The sequence below is a fragment of the Aquarana catesbeiana genome, linkage group LG02 (genome assembly GCF_042186555.1).
Source record: "Aquarana catesbeiana isolate 2022-GZ linkage group LG02, ASM4218655v1, whole genome shotgun sequence".
NCBI lineage: Eukaryota > Metazoa > Chordata > Amphibia > Anura > Ranidae > Aquarana > Aquarana catesbeiana.
The window spans coordinates 511,630,045-511,648,295 of NC_133325.1; the positions used below are offsets into that span (position 1 = coordinate 511,630,045).

At 39.4% G+C, this 18,251-nt stretch overlaps 1 protein-coding gene across 1 annotated transcript in view; it reads left to right on the plus strand.

Annotated features, from left to right (window-relative positions):
• The window catches only part of PLXNA2 (plexin A2), a 518,514-nt gene that overhangs the window by 369,753 nt on the left and 130,510 nt on the right, over positions 1-18,251 (plus strand). Inside the window, exons 13-15 of the mRNA XM_073615770.1 lie at positions 4,773-4,924; positions 10,195-10,312; positions 15,654-15,790. Of these exons, the coding sequence (XP_073471871.1) occupies positions 4,773-4,924; positions 10,195-10,312; positions 15,654-15,790 (407 nt within the window). The remainder of the gene's footprint in view (positions 1-4,772; positions 4,925-10,194; positions 10,313-15,653; positions 15,791-18,251) is intronic.

The following is an 18,251-nucleotide window of genomic DNA, read 5'->3' on the forward strand; positions in this document are numbered from 1 at the left end:
CAATGTTTCATTAATAAAAAGAGAAATAAAAAATAACTCTCATCTTTGTGTTTCATACCATCTGGCATATAATGTACTTTGTTTTATATCTCCTCCTTCTGGTAATTATGCTTTAAACAACAAGTTGGGCTTCATCTGTAGCATTTCTTTGTTCTAATCAATTGCAGGCACCTAAAAGATAGTGCTTCTTTTAATCTATTGCATTTGTTTTCCAAAATAGCATCTATCCAATGCCTGGAGACTGTGCCTGTCTAATATGAACACTAGGAAATATTATTTTTACTTTCTCATTCTATAATTCATTCTCCAGACTTAATATCATACTAGTGTTGCACTCTTAGCTCCCTACATGCACCCAAGCTGGTCATGTCCTTGAATTGATCATGGATCAATCTCTGGAATGCTGCTCCTTAATTGGTGTGTCCATCCTCTTTAAAATGTTTGTAGTTTAATCCATTTTAAATTCACAGAACCAAAAATTTTGCTTTTCTGTTGGAGTAATTACATGACTTTGTATGTACATACCTATCGCTGACAGTGATAGAGTTCATGTATTTATTTTCTATCTACTTGGTTTAAGAAACAAGCAGACACTCAACCACATCATTGTCCTTACCACTGGGGTGTTGATCTTTTATCTAGTGCCCTTCAACTCTCAAGGCAGGTACTGTATGTTCTTTGTCCTTGGCAAAGATACAGGGCATCTCTAAAAAGCATATGTGATGGTACTAGATTCATTGAGATAGTAATATAGTGTCAAAACAAACACAATTCCATATACAGTATTTACCTTGACTTGTCAAACTCCAGGTATGTCAAAATGTGCACAAAATCACTAGTGTAATTATTAAAATGAAAGCAAAATGTCTCAAAGGAAAGGCTGCTGGTCAAATATTAAAGCCAAAGGTCAAGTCAATGCATTTTGGGGGACCCTTCAACAAGACTGCAAAATATATTAGAAATATATAGGTGTATGTAAAATTAATACACTTAAGTATACTAGACAATAGCATTTAAACTGATAGATACAGTATTTATAAAACAAAATAAATATATTCAAAACACAATAATTATTGTATTAATTATTTAGAAAATTATGTATTTGTAATCTGAGAGCCAATTGTAATTTAAGAAATCAGAAACATATCATTTATCATAGTCTAGTGGTCTCTCTATACATTAGGGTTTCTGTACATAAATATTAGTCTAAGTTCTGTTGTGATACTGAAAGCTTAAGAATAATTGAATATTGAAATAATTCAGATCATAAGGCCTGAATATGTAATTTAATCTTGTTAGATATATTTTCAGATATTATAATATATCTAAGAATCAGATACAAATTAAAAAAAATATTTCAAGTAAAATATAACTGGAAGCATCCCCACCATTAACGGAAGTATTCACCTAATGCAGTACTGATTCTTTTTGTGTGTCCAATATATGTGCTGATGTTGACCATCATTGACTGTAAACATCAATGTTCTCTAAGGACGTTCTGGGTAATAGGTCTTAAAAAGTAAACTGTACACCATGGATATTGTTGTTTCTGCCAAAGGGTGTTTCAAGGCTAAAGAATACAAAGTACTGGTCTGATTAAACTGATGTCTTTATCTTTTATATGTATATTTGTGTGTCAAAAGAAAGTTTAATTTGAAGTATTCATAATCAGTGTATTGAGTGGCCAAGCTGTAAGATGCACAGTAAGGAAGAGGAATAAGACCGATAATTGTATTACCTGTAAGATGTGGTATAATTTTATTATTTATATCCAGCAGCTGAGATGCTTGATTTTTTTCTTTTGGAGCTGATGGAATAAAAAGAGCTAGATATTCAAAATGAAGATGTGAGCAGCATGAGGGAGGACTAGGGGTTGAAAAGGCAGAGACATTGGAAGTAGCCTAAAAGAGAAGACTGGCTTAACCGTGCAGACTTTTGTAAGTGGCCAATAAAGAGTGAGACTGAATTAGTTAAATAGTGAATATTTGAAGGGGGAACAAAATGTTGTTTATGAATGAGCTAAAAGAGATTTGCAAAGGTAGTGAATTGTTGGCGCTGTATTGAAATAGGCAGGAGCTAGTGTGATAGTATAATTGTTTGCTAAATATTCCTATTGCAATGTAGACTGCGTGTGTGCCATAAAAAGGTCAGTGGTGCTCTGGCTATTATTTAACAGTTTACATGTGCCAAAAATAAGCAGTGATTTGGTGGGCAGAGTATGCTAATAAGCTGTCAGTGTTGTGTATATACTGTATGTGCTTAACTGAATGGGAAGGTTGACCTTGGAGGGGACTAGGAGTATGCTTGCGATCTTGTGATTTGACCAATATACATAGGCCAAAAAGGAAAAATTCTAAATACACAAACAAGTGCAAACAAAGGAAATGATTTCCATGCAGTCTGATGTCATTGTAAGGATCTGAGCCCAGCATGGCAAGGGAAGTGTGATATCTACCTAGCCATCATACTGCCCCAGTTGCAGCACACATTCCTCAACTATCTTACTTAGCAAGCCAAATCGAAGCCACCTTATATGTTACTGAAGTACAGTCAGGCTGCATATACAGTAATTAATATACTTTCTGTGTATTTTAAATGCTATGTACTGCTGTAAGGGTAAAAATATTCTGGAGAGTCACTCCTCTGCACACTGATCCAATTAACACCCCTGTTGAGGGAGCATAAGCGCTTATGGTTCTAAGCATTTATGAGTCTTGATTACCAGCAACTTCATCTAGCACTTAGAGCACAAAGGTTCTGAGGGTGAAACCCTCTAAAAACACTGACAGCACTGAGTTTTTTTCTTCTCCCTGAGGGGAATTTACTAAGACTTGGATCAGTCAGAATTTGGAGCAGCTGTACACGGGAACCAATCTGCTTCTATTTTTCATTTTTAAAGCTTAACTAAACAAGCTGAAGATACAAGGTTGATTGGTCACTATGCACAGCTGCTCCGGATTCTGTTTGCTCCAGAAGTGGATTTCCTCTGGGTGCTCCAGTTTCATTCCACAAGGGGCAGTTAGGTTGGTTAGACTACTGAACACCAGTGCTGGGGATTATTATTGTGCAGTCCTGGGTTTTACTATTGTGCTGGTGGTTATTATTGAGCTGAGGGTTATTGCTTGCCCTGACACATGCTGGGGGTTATTGCTGGGGGTTGTCATTGCTAACCCTGAGACGTGACAGGGTTTTTTATTACTGGTCCAAACACTTGGTTACTGCTGGCCCTGTCACTTGCTGGGAATTATTGCTGATCCTGACGTATACTAATGCCCTGTACACACGATAGGATTTTCCGCCAACAAAATCCATGTTTTTTTTCCCGACGAAAGTTGGCTCAAACTTGTCTTGCATACACACGGTCACACAAATCTTGTCGAAAATTCCGATCGACAAGAACGCTGTGACGTACAACACGTACGACGACCCGAGAAAAATGAAATTCAATAGCCAGTGTGGCTCTTCTGCTTGATTCTGCTTGATTCCGAGCATGCGTGGAATTTTGTGCATCATGTGTGTACACACGATCGGAGTTTCCGACAACTGATTTTGTTGTCGGAAACTTTGAGATCCAGATCTCAAATTTTGTGTGTCAGAAATTCCGATGGAAAATGTCCGATGGAGCATACACACGGTCGGAATTTCCAACAATATGCTCCAATCGAACATTTTCCGTCGGAAAATCTGACCGTGTGTACGGGGCATTAGTGTTATCATTGCTGATTGATACCATTGTGGAGGGTTATTATTGCTGCCACTGATACCAACAGTAAGGCTAATTTTACTCCCACAATCTCTTTGTGTACCCCTAGGCCCTATTTTGCCTAAAATATAGCAATTCAAAGGGGGAGAGGTGCCACACTGTAAGCAACATGCCATGAAGCAGCAACCAATCAACTATGCCTACATTATTCCCACACCTACAAAATGTGCTATGGATGGCCCAGGTTCCTCCTAATTATTTTCAAATGTAGGCAACTAGGGTTTATTTTTTTATACCCATTAACACAAATTATATAACTGCTTTTTGCACTTGAAACCAGCAATGTAAGGAAAACACTGTTGCATACTTCTGACCACTGCACTCTGTTTGCAGGGGGCTATAGTATGTGTTTTGTGAATTATTTCTATATAAAATGGTATCTTTAGTTTGCTGACTAAGCATCGCACATTATTTTATGCTTCTTTTTTCATAATACCTCAAGCCATACACTATGAAGCAATACCCACATTTTTTTTACCATGCCTACAAGTGTGCTGTTGTCAGCATGCTACATATGCTACATTTCTCTTCTTCAAGGCAGGCATTTCTTATTAGTTATCTCTGCTTTTATCATAACATGATTTGCAGGGTGGGGGACCCTCCAAAAGAATTTTCTGAAGTTGCCCATGATCTGGAGTTTCTCTGGTATAGTGGAGGAGGCTAGAGTTATTGTGAGAATCAGCCTTTATCTTCTTCCAATGCTGCTGCTGTTCATCCATGTTATTTTTAGTCCAGTTGTATTCATTACTTTCATTAATAAAATTGCCTAACACTTTTTTGTAATCAAGTTGTAATTTAGTGGATGATTTGCTTTCATGCTAAGTGTAATTGAAGAACTCTTTTTCCAGATTAAGTTGGTCAACTTACTTACTAAATATGTGGTATTAATTTACACTATGCAATACTGTGTTAGAGTATCGTGGGTAAACATTGACATGCATCTAGGTAGAAAAAGATGACAAATATGGCATTTTCCATATGCCTCAGTCCTTTTGTATCTCTCTTTTAGATTCTCACTGTGTCTGGACCACCTGAAGGAGGCACCCTAGTGACAATCCGTGGAACGAATCTTGGATTGGACTTCTCTGAGATTGCTCACAATGTGCTCGTAGCTGGAGTACAGTGCACTCCAGTGCAGGAGGAATACATAATCGCAGAACAGTGAGGCTTATTTTATCTTAAATTGCATCGTATGGACGTTATGGTTCTGAAATATAAAAGCTGTGATAAAATAATTTGTACAATCCTAATCTTCCTGTAATAACAACCAAAAACACATTATCAATCTGGACAAAATTAAAAAATATATATATTGTCACAGAATGTGAAAGGCGCAATATGCAATAATATTTCATGCATGGACTTTTCCTGGCTAACTTTTGATAAAGTTCTTTACAGTTGCACTGATTTGTATTTAGTGTGATAACTATACCATTATTGACTTAGATACATATTTATTAAGAGTTGGTGAGTCTGGGCATATTTGCCTGCAGTTTTCAGACCTTGAGAGAATATGTAGACTTTCTCCAGTGGCAGAGATATATTTCAGAGAATGCAAAAATGGGTTTAGAAGACCTCTGTGCAGGCTGCTATAAACTTTGTAGATACTGTCTGATCCCTGAATGCCGAAACAGGGTGGCCAAGCTTTTTAAAGTGGTATGCACTATACTGATTCTAAACAAGGTTGTTTGAAATTATTTGATATTTATTTATTTATTTCAGGTACTTATATAGCGCCGTCAATTTACCCAGCGCTTTACATATACATTGTACATTCACATCAGTACCTACCCTCAAGGAGCTTACAATCTAAGGTCCCTAACTCACATTCATACATACTAGGGACAATTTAGACAGGATCCAATTAACCTACCAGCATGTCTTTGGAGTGTGGGAGGAAACCGGAGTACCTGGAGGAAACCCACGCAGGCACAGGGAGAACATGCATTCTCCAAGCAGGTAGTGTCGTGGTTGGGATTTGAACCAGTGACCCTTCTTACTGCTAGGCGAGAGTGCTACCACTACACCACTGATATATTTTAGAAAGGATTTTATTACAAATTGTCTGGTTTATTATTTTGCATTTACATTTATTTGCATTCTTCTGGTTGCACACCACAGTATAAAAATGCATTTGGGATTTGAACCAGTGACCCTTCTTACTGCTAGGTGAGAGTGCTACCACTACACCACTGATATATTTTAGAAAGGATTTTATTACAAATTGTCTGGTTTATTATTTTGCATTTTGCATTTTGCATTTACATTTATTTGCATTCTTCTGGTTGCACACCACAGTATAAAAATGCATATTCTAGCTATTTATAAATAGACTGGAATTAATATTTTTTTTTAAGGAAGACTGGTTATTATTTACACTCTCTTAGCCGTTGAGTCAAATATAAAAGATGAAAACTTCTTAAGTTCTCTTTACTATAGTGAAAAATGCCTTATTCCAATGATACAGTTATGACAGCACTTTTATTTCATGCTGCAGTTGGTGACTTGTGCTGTATAGATTTAATTACCTGTTCTCACCCACCATATAGATTTCTCAGCAACTACATATCTCATAGTGTGATAACACAGACAGCGAGCCCCTCTATTTTTTCCTTTTTGAATGCAATATAGTCCATTAGTGTCATGTTATATTCTGTGATTATATAATGTGTTTATTTGCCATCCTCCATGGGTTTCCTGGTTGGGAATGTTTTGTTCCCTATTCCCCGGGGGATGCCTACATCCCATACCTGCCAATAGACACACTACTTCTTTAAATGACTCACTACCCACATCATAGTTTAGATATAGCACACCATCGCTTCTGTGTGCTAGGAGGGCTCATCTTTCTGCTTTTTCACAAACAGTCCTTTTTTGCTTTTGGTCTTGTGTATCTTAAGGCCCGTACACACGATCAGACTTTTTGACAACAAACATGCAAATGAGCTGTTTTGGAGCAACATCCGACCGTGTGTACGCTCCATCGGACAAACTTTTTCTGTTTCCATCGGACTTTTGTTGGCTGTGCGAACGGACAAACTTTCTGGCAACAAAAGTCCGATGGAGCAAAGTCCGATTGTGTGTACACAAAAGCATCGGACTTTTGTACAAACTACAGTACGCAGCCACGAGAATGTTTCCAGCGCGAAGCCATCGCGCTGGTTCTCGGCGACAGGGTACTGTACATCTCGCGCTGGCTGCAATAGGAAAAACACATTTTCCTACTGCGGCGAGCGCAAGAGGGAATTCCCCTCTGGGGGCATTCCATGCTCTTAGGTCTGGTATGGATTTTAAGGGGAACCCCCTACGCCGAAAAAAACAGCGTAGGGGTCCCCCCATATCCATACCAGACCCCTATACGAGCACGCAGCCTGGCCGGTCAGGAAAGGGGGTGGAGACGAGCAAGTGGCCCCCCTCCTGAGCCGTCCCAGGCTGCATGCCCTCAACATGGGTGGGTGCCTTGGGGGAGGGGGACGCCCTGCGCCCCCCCACCCCAAAGCACCTTGTCCCCATGTTGATGAGGACAAGGGCCTTTTCCCGACAACCCTGGCTGTTGGTTGTCGGGGTCTGCGGGTGGGGGGCTTATCGGAATCCGGGAGCCCCCTTTAATAAGGGGTCCCCCGGATCCCGGCCCCCCACCCTATGTGAATGAGTATGGGGTACAGCGTACCCCTACCTATTCACCGGGGGGGGGAAATGTGTCAATTAAAAAAAACACACTACACAGGTTTTAAAATTAATTTATTAGGCAGCTCCGGGGTCTTCTTCCATCTTCGGGGGTCTTCTTCCAACTTCAGGGGTCTCTCCGGCATCTTCTCCCTCTCTCCGGTGTCGTCTCCGCACTCTCTGGTTCTTCTCCGGTGCCTTCTTCTTTCTGCCGGGCTCCTCTGCTATCTTCTGGTCATCAGATGACATGACCACGTAAAGAACTGAAAAACCACGTGATTTGGTGAAAGTTGGCTGGAAAAGTCCTGTCGTCTGTATGCAAGACAAACTTCTAGCCAATGCCCTTTGTACAAAAATCAAAGGGGAAGTTTGTACAAAGTCCTATCGTGTGTATGGGGCTTTACTCTGACCTGTGTTGGCTATATCTAGTCCTGCATTTTTACCTATATTGGCTTAGACTTCTGTCCTTGTTTTATGTATCTAGGTGTTCCTGGTTATAACTATGTCTGTTCCTCTGTCTGCAGTACACTGCCACTCTGTCTGTTTCTGTCATTCTTCAGTTCTCCTACTAAATAGTCCCATGAGTTGAGTACTGGGAACTTTTTACACAAATCTATCTGTACTTTCAGCAGCTCACATCAGGCAGTTCAAGTGCACCCTTGTGAGATGTTTCCTATGATATACTCCCTTTTTTTCGACCCTGACCCTCTACTTCTGCATGTTGGTACTGTGCTCAGATTACTGTTTCAGCTGTACTATGGATTTTAGTGAGAAGTAAGCTACAACCCCTGGCAAAAATTATGGAATCACCAGTCCCTGAGGATGTTCCTTCAATTGTTTATTGTTGTAGAAAAAAAGCAGATCAAAGACATGACCAAAAACTAAAGGCATTTCAAATGGCAACTTTCTGGCTTTAAGAAACACTAAAAGAAATCAAGAAAAATAATTGTGGTGGCCAGTAACAGATTTATAGAACAAGCACAGGGAATAAATTATAGAATCACTCAACTCTGAGGAAAAAATTATGGAATCATGAAAAACAAACAAACAAAATAACACTCCAACACATCACTAGTACTTTGTTGCACCACCTTTGGCTTTTATAACTGCTTGCAGTCTCTGAGGCATTGACTTAATGAGTGATAAACAGTACTCTTCATCAATCTGGCTCCAGCCTTCTCAGATTGCTGTTGCCAAATCATCTTTGCAGTTTGGAGCCTTGTCATGGACCATCTTCTTTAAATTCCACCACAGATTTTCAATTGGATTGAGATGCGGACTGTTTTCAGGCCATGACATTGACCTTATGTGTCTTTCTTCAAGGAATTTTTTCACAGTTTTTGCTCTATGGCAAGATGCATTATCATCTTGATAAATGATTTCATCATCCCCAAACATCCTTTCAATAGATGGGATAAGAAAAGTGTCCAAAATTTTAATGTAAACCTGTGCATTTATTAAAGATTTAATGACAGCCATCTCCCCAGTGCCTTTATCTGACATACAGCTCCATATCATAATTGACTGTGGAAATTTGCATGTTTTCTTCAGACAGTCGTCTGCATAAATCTCATTGGAACGGCACCAAACAAAAGTTCCAGCATCATCACCTTGCCCAATGCAGATTCGAGATTCATCACTGAATATGACTTTCATCCAATCATCCACAGTCCAAGATTGCCTTTCCTTAGCCCATTGTAACCTTGTTTTTTTGTGTTTAGGTGTTAGAGATGGCTTTCTTTTAGCTTTTCTGTATGTAAATCCCATTTCCTTTAGGCGGTTTCTTACAGTTCGGTCACAGATGTTGACTCCAGTTTCCTCCCATTTGTTCCTCATTTGTTTTGTTGTACATTTTCTGTTTTCAAGGCATATTGCTTTAAGTTTTCTGTCTTGAAGCTTTGATGTCTTCCTTGGTCTACCAGTATGCTTGCCTTTAACCACCTTCCCATGTTGTTTTTATTTGGTCCATGTTTTAGACACAGCCGACTGTGAACAACCAACATCTTGTGCAACACTGCGTGATGATTTACCCTCTTTACCTACATACTAACAAGCAGATTTCATCTGATGCAGGTGTTAGTGTTTGTAATGAAAATTTACAGGGTGATTCCATAATTTTTTCCTCAGAATTGAGTGATTCCATAATTTATTCCCTGTGCTTGTTCTATAAATCTAACTGTTACTGGCCACCACAATTATTTTTCTTGATTTCTTTTAGTGTTTCTTAAAGCCAGAAAGTTGCCATTTGAAATGCCTTTAGTTTTTGGCCATGTCTGTGATCTGTTTTTTTTTCTACAACAATAAACAACTGAAGGAACATCCTCAGGGACTGGTGATTCCATAATTTTTGCCAGGGGTTGTAGACATGGCCAGCTACCCATGACTTATGATATGTCCCTTTTTGTGAATGGAATAAATATTTCTTCTGCATATAGACAAAGGTGCACAGTTCGTATAACATATACATTTACTGTATTTGTTTATAAAACTTGATACACCTTGAAAACATAAAACAAGCATACAATCACACATGGATTTTCCAACATGCCAAAACATTTTTTTATGTGCACTAGTGAATTCCTATACAAAACGTTTGGTATGTCACTTGAATAAACCGGCTTGCTTACATGTTTAATTTACTAGCCAGCATATTCTTTGGCCAATACAAGTGTTCTGAGCATTAAATTCACAAATTATTCATGATAAAGAAAACTTTATATTCTTGTTAGAATTAGCAGACTACCCATTCCTTCCATCTTTTGCAGGATTGTGTGTGAAATGGGTCCAGCCACAAATGCATTCAGCTCTGGACCAGTGCTTCTTTGCGTTGGAGAATGTAAACCAGAGTTCATGGCACGATCCTTGCAGCAGTACAGCTTTGTGGTGAGTAAGCAATGATGTGTCTGAGATGATTTTCATAGTTAATTCATTACCGCTACTTTATTATATTAAGTTAAAGGGATTGGACTATTTAGCAAAAACAACTCCACTTCACTTGCTGCACACTTCTTTTTGCACACTTCTTGTGTCAGCGCTATTAGATCGGCATGACAGCCTGGCATTCTTAGAAAGAGGTCAACAGCTGCAGCCTATATATCTGTCAGCACAGGTTGTATATTTGATCGTTTAAATGCAGTGGCACTCATGAATCAATTGTTTGCATGGCTTGGGCTGTGATAAAGGAAGGCTCATCTATTACTACAGATGACACATGAGTAGATGGGGAGTTTACTTTTAAACTAGAGAATCCTTTTATTCTTCAGAGTAGTCATAGAATAGTTTGCCACCCTCACACATAAGCTAGTTGCTAGCCTGAATAAATTAGGCAAAATGACTGTTACAATCTGTGTACCGCCCACCCACCATCCAGAGATTTGCTTTTGCAATGTGCCCCTGCTTGTCCAAACACGATCTGTCATTGGAAATTCCTGGTGCTTCCAGATATGATAAAGCATGTGACTTTCCCAGAGCCCTCATTTGGTGGGTTTGGATATGGGTGAATATGTAACTTTCTCCCCTGCCTCCCAGGATGCAACATCTACTGAGAAACGGTGGAAAGGTAACTGACCCTGTGTAAGCACATGGGCAAATGACAGATCCCTTTTAATCATTCCCAGTGTTCACTGCAGTAGTACTCTGAATTGGTATACCCACAAAACATTACCTTTTCTGGAGCTGACTACTATTCGGGAGATGCCTCAAAAGCCAGGATAAAATTCTTGCCACATTGCTCTCTTCTCAGCCCATTTTATTTCCTTTTGGCCCTCTTTTCTGCACAATCTACAATTTACTTTGCTAGCTCAAAGCTAATAGTAATATGAAAGTGGAAGTTCTCATCTCTTTTCAGCTGCACTATGTCATCGCTAGCAGCAAATTATGGGTTGGTTCAAGCTCATGATAAAATTACACATTTCTTCTGCAAAAATCAATGCTAAGCTTTCTGCAGCTGAACTGCACAAGGCCATAACTGTCACTCTGTGTTTTATGATGTTATTTAACAAAAGTATTTTGGAAATGACAAGGAAAAATAGGCTTGATTCTCGCCGTCGTGTTTTGGCACATTGTGGGTATAGTTCACTTTAGGTACTTGGTGATTTTTAGGTGCATTTTACATGTTAACTTCCATGACTATGCAATCTGTGTCAAACTTCATTAAGGATGCAGCAAGCAGGAGGTGTCAAAATGCTAAAAACTAGATAAAGTATTGGCAAAAGATCAGGAAGCCAATTTATATAAAATGTGCCTTTTTTACATTTTTATGTTGGTAAAGTTTTGCTGTGAAACAAAGAAGTCAGAGAGACCCATGCATTCACTGACCTTGTCATTAAACTACCATTTTTTTCTGTACCCCACATCTCCAGCCTTTTCAGTTTGACACGGTTCTATTCAATTCTACACTTGTTGTCTTTAACTACAGAATATTTAATGAAAAGGCTACCCTGCAGTAATGCTTATTTTTTATTGCTGCCCAAGCATGCCATTATATCTTGCCAACTTAACAGGTTTATTTTGGTTTGTCACAATATATCAGTGAAAAGATAAAGATTTTTGGGCAGAAAGAATAGAGTACATCTTCCTGTCACCTGTGGAGCTCACATAAATGGTGCCTGGTACTGTATGTCGGGGCTGTACACTCCGCAGTTCTCCTGGACCTGAACTTTAGTGACATGCAGTGGTGGGGAAAAAAAGATTCTCCCACCAGGCATCATGTTCATCATGGGCATTGCAGAAGAGCCACACATGACAGTTATGTAACAAAACACTACCACCACTGTGCCCCTGCCCTTGAATTTGCCCACACCACCACTAAGAGTTGCAATCCATATGTTGCAAATCTTGACTTTGTAGGACTAAGGGACATTTATAAATGCTTGTCCCGCAATTTGGCTTTCAAGTACTGTTACAATTTTAGAGAATATCTGTCTTCTTCCATGCTGTTTTTAAACAGCAGAAGAGTACAAAAATCACCATGTTGTAATAAGTGAATAAAACTATACCAAGATTTAAGTACCTGGGACACACTTGTGTTGCTACCTGATGCTTTGGATTACATCCAGACCTGTGACTATGCACAGCTTGGGGCGCTGCTCCAGACAAACATCCAAAAAGTCTGGTCACTCCTACTGTTGAGTGCAGGCAGAAAAAAAATCGTGTCTCTGCGCTATGCTAGACTTTTCGCTCTGCCCACAGGATTTAGTCATGGTGGTGTGCGGCTGTTTGGCCTTTTATTTCCAGTAGATCTGCTTTGCATCATCCTTTCTGTCTAGAAGCATGAAAGATTTCAAAGCTATTGATGGCATTGGCGTGCTAAATTGCTACCTGTGAAAGTTCACAGTCCAGCGACAAGCATATACAGTGTATATTTATTTTAGTTAATAACTGTAATAGCATTCAGTAGGTAAAAATAAGTGAGATCTTTAAATTTCTGTAATTTATGAATTACCTCCTGTGCACAAATGAAAGGATACAATATCGGTTTGGGTAAGTGATAACCTAAAAAAATGTATCCTTTAGGAAGTTTATCTTTGAACTATGTGTTCTCACAAACTAAAGGAGGGGGGCTGGGGTAGGGCCTGGCAATAGAGCAGAACAGACATTACCTCTTGGAGTTATGCACCACTTTGGCCTTAAACATCTGTGTTTCAAGCTACAGAAAAGCTTTTTTTTCCTTTCCCAAATGGGGAAAGCACTAGGGTCCTGCCTTGACACCTGTATATGCGGTGATCCAGTGTTTTTGTACCCTCAATTCGACAGTTTAGGCCGCATGTAGACAGGCCAGTTTGGCACTTATGCAACCTTCTGCCTCAGCACCCCGCAAGGAGAAAACTAGACCCTCCCATCACTCTGACTTTCTCATCTGTACTGTCACAGCTGTAACTTTGGCTCTCCTCAATCTCCAATCCCTCAATTTCCGTGAGAACTTTGCCCATTGGAGTCACAGTCCTCCCAGCATCCATATGGGCAGAGGAGCTGTAAATCTGTGATCTCCTGCAATTCCCCCCATACGTAGCGGGACCTGGAGTCGGTATCAGGCTGAATAGAGGAAACCTTTGTAGGGAAATGCGTAAGCTCAAACAGGAGGGAAGGGGCATGGAGACCTCGGGTAACTAAACTGGAAGCCATAATCGACTCTATTAGTGTCTGCCTAACTGCACTTGAACTGACGGAAGACTTACATTAACACTGTTTCACTACTCTCTAGGTTTGTATGGAGGATAGTTAAAACAAATAACCATAGAAACAAATCATTCTTTCTTTACACTGTCTCATAGATGATAGCACTGTTCCACTTCCTTGCTGTGTAGACTACTAAGCTGCCAAACTGGTTAGATTTTCCTGACAATTGCACTCAGAAACGGGGACTTTCACTTAGCCCTCCAAGTGAAATAGGATCCAACACCAAACCTCTGTGTCAAACTCAAACACCCTTTGTCCCTTTTGTCCAGAGACAAACAAAATGTTACTGACTAACATCTCTGAGAAAAGGACACTGACCTTACATGGGTGTGTGACCTAATTTCTTGATAGTTTCCCGTTGACCTGTGCCATCTATCTGAGAAGCTACACCAGTTACTATAATTTTCATTTGTATTCCTGACACCTATCTTGCTGCAGTTGACCCCACATGTTCACCCAATTATTGTACCTGTCCAGCACTAGCCCAGTGGGGAGTGTTTCTCTTCATATTTGTTTTGCCACTTTTGGTCTCTAAACTTGGTCAGGATTAGAGAAGCCTGAAACAAACCTTTACTTATCTCCTCCAGTCATCAGTTATATCCAAGACTTTTTTTCAAAACCTACCTTCCACTTGGCATTGCCATTTTATATTGATGTCAGTGGGAGGGTTCATCCTTCGGTCATTCTCAGTTAAACAGGAGTCTGGGGTACCTGCTCCTCCTGAACTTTACTGGGGCTGTCATTAGCCCTTATTTAAAACCACTCTTCATTTTCCCAGCATTACTGCATTATTCAGCAGTACCTTACTTTCTGCTTATTTAAACAGGAGCCATAGCGGTGTGAAAACATGCACCTCATCCTTGCTCCCTTGATGGTATGTGGGACTGGGTGTTCATGACTGTGGTTTATTTAAGCAATTCTGCATGTTACAGAACCTCCAAAATCTGTTTCAATAGAGCTACTCTTCTCCTCCTCATTGGGGCTAAATATTTGTTCTTCAAAACGAGGTTCACAGCAGATGATTGGTATTCAGGAACCAGCTATTTTTTTGGGTTAACTGCCAGAGTTTTCATCCATGCCCTGTTGACTGGGTGACTGACCTTGCTTTGTTGGCATTTCTCACCAAACTGCTCATCTTTCCTCTTTTCCCCAACCCCTTTCCACATTCCCCTCCCACCCTAACAGTTTATAGCCACTTTCCTTACCCTTTTCTTCTTCCCGATCCTTTACTTTGGTGCGAGGGGTAAAAAGAAGCAGACATACTTGCATCTGGACTGTTAGTCTCTTCCCCACAAGGACTACTTTTATCCCAACTATCTCCCAAGCGGAAACAAGCCTGAAAGCCCCCTCTCAGCTAAAGTGCTTAAGCATGCTATTTCCTCCTTCCAAACTGGTTAGAACCTGGGCCCTAATGGCCTTCTCCTTTCCTATTACAAGGCCTTTCAGGAACTCCTTATACCGTATTTCTTGCAGGTCTGTAACTCCATAATTAATGACAACCAACCCCTAGTGGATATGCTCAGGGCACACATTACTGTCATTCCCAAGGATGTAACTCTTTAAAATGTTGATCTGCAGTTTTTCCAATATCCTGACCAATTGGCTTATTCTCCATATGCAGATATGCACTTAGACCAGATAGGTTTTATATCCCTATGAGAGGTCTGTGACACCACCAATAGAACCTTTCACCTAATTTATTCTGCCTGCTGGAGGGTCACTTTTCTCCTACTTTTATCCACTAAAACACAGAGAAGGCCTTTTGCTGGGTAGACTGACACTAAAAACACCCCTATCATATTTGGCTTAGAAAAACGTTTTTATTTTTGGCCCTCAAGCTGCAGTCATTTTCAATGTCATTCGCAATACAAATAATAGTACAATAGGGTGAAACAGTCAGTCCCCTTTGAATGTTTATGATGTTTTACAAAAAAATAACATACCTTTGTAACAGTGCATGTTACTAAATAAAGTTTGGACTGGTGATTACATAAGCTTAAATTAAAAGTCTCTGAAAATGTACTTATGTTTTTGTTGAATTTTTCAGAATCCAACAGTTTCACATCTTAGCCCAAGCAGGGGTCCTGAATCTGGGGGTACCATGATAACGATAACCGGCTATAATCTTGGAGCTGGTAGTACCGTTTCCATTCGCTTTGGAAACCAAACCTGTGAATTCTATGGGTGAGTATAATAATAATAATCTTAATAGAAGTATAGGCCTTTGAAAGTGTTGGTACATAAAAAAGTTATAATTTAATTATAGGTGAAGCCTGATGTGCTGAACCAACTCCTAGATGTCTGCTATAATTTCCAGCTTACCTCTTGTCAGTCTTGGAGTTTAGGTTTTTCTGGCCCACCTTTGTGGTCTACATATCCTGCTGCATTCTCCATAATGTAAAACAAATGAAAAATTAATCCATTCCCTGATCTTCTCTGGTGATTGTGAAGCTGGAAGCAATTCTGGTTTCAGAGCTGTCATTCCCCAGCTGCTACAGCCAAGAAAGCAACTATATTGTTAGCACAATCTGTGCTTGATTAGCTGCATTGGAGAACAGATGAGATATTGGCATCTAATAGACCCCCCCGTGTCTCCATAAAGGGTACCTGTCACCTGCCTAATGCTGTCACATAGGGGACTTGTTGTATAGATACAATTGTACTGATTTATATTTAGTGTAGTAACAATGCAGTTACCGACTCAAGAGACATATTTAGAGTTAGTGATTCGAGGCATATTTGCCCGCCATTACTCACAAATTTTAGCTATTAAGGGAAGGTGTAGATTTTTTTTCCAGTGGCAGTAGCAGGGGAGAAATCCCAGAGAATGCAAATATTGATTTTTTTGATTAATATACTACTTTTCAGCACTCATGAAGTCAGTGATTTCGACTTGATCCTTGATGTAACAACATTGTTGTAAATGCTAAAAAAGAGTGTCATGCTAAAGTGTATATAAATCCTAACAATAAATAGACTTGTAAACAACGGGAAATTTTGTTTAGTTTCGGTTCGTTGTCATTCGTAAAATACATAATTTCGTTCTGTTATATTCATTATGTTATGTTAATTTGTTTTCAGATAATTTGCTATTATTCGTAGAGTGTCAATATTCGTTATACTGAATCTCGAATCATGTCGATTTCATTCGTTATATCCGCTATAATTTCTTTCATATTAGTTGAAATTCGATATTTATGTATGTATATTGATTCGTGATAATGATTCGTAATTTGGAAAGTCGTTTGTTTATTGAATCTATTAACACACACAATGACAATATCTCTTCTCCTCTGCTCAAATACAATACAACACCCTTCTCACTCATTTCTCAGAAATGCACTTTGCCAGTAATCCAACCTCCAGTACAAAATTAATCAGCAGATTGGACTGTAAGATTTATTTTGAGTTGACCCTTTGTTTCATTAGATCTTTAACGAATTACCGAATCATGTTGAATTCATTCGTTACATTTGCTATAATTTCTTTCATATCAGTTGAAATTCGTTATTCTTTTATTCAGACATTCGGATGCATCCGAATGTCCGAAAGATGCAAAATTCGGCCGAATTTCGATTAGTTACGAAACGGTTTGCACGTGTCTAACAATGAACTTCCCTTATTTTCTCCCATTTGATCTGGTAAATATACTATTGAAAGCATGTTGGTATATCTGTTAAATTGCAATAACTGAGCTTATAATTTCCTGTGTCTTTGCCTGTGCTACACACTTATCAGTTAAGAATGTAAGCTGTAATATATTAGGTTTTTGGTTGGGTTTGGATAGACTTTAAATACAAAAAAGGGTTTGGTTCTGTTAAACATTATGCTTTCTCAACAAATTGTTGCAAGCACAGTAATATTTTTCTCAGAGTGTGGAATGGTCCAAAGATTTTCATCACAGATGGGGGATATTAAGGAATATAGAGGGGAAAAAAGAGTATATCTGTGTTTTTAAATCATTTACCAGCAACTAGCCAATAATTGCGAGAACACAAAGTCCTTCGATGTGCAATGGAAAAACACTTCCCGGCTGGCACTACTCACAAATTACAGACTTTTGAGGGATCCATACTCTTTTAATTTAGCAAATAACAGTCTAGAACCCATTTTTTTTTTTAAAACACACATGCTGGGGAGGTTGCAGCTCTATTGGGCAGAAAGATGGCCACTAAGTTGGAGGGGCTTTTAAACTAGGAATGGGGGGGTTTCAGAGGAAGCGATAGCCGGCAGTGAGCAAAGGACAGAGGGTAATAGTGGAGTCAGTAGTGATAATACAGCCATAACATCTAATTGCCGGGGGGGGGGGGGGGAATGTGTGGACAAATAAAAAACAAAGCCTGAAAAAACATAAGAAGAAAATAATATGCACTCATACAACACTGAGAGGCGTATACACAAATGTCAGGAGCCTAGCTAACAAAATGGGGGAACTGGAGTTGCTATTATTTGAGGAGGACTTAGACTTTGTGGGAATAATAGAAACTTGGTTTGACAGCTCACACGAATGGGTGGCAAATATCCAGGGGTAATCCTTGTATCGGAAGGACAGGGAAGGTAGAAGGGGGGGGTGTCTATATGTCAAAAATGATGTAAGGGTGGTAGAGAGGAGTGACATTGTGAATGGGACAAAGAGGGAGATGGA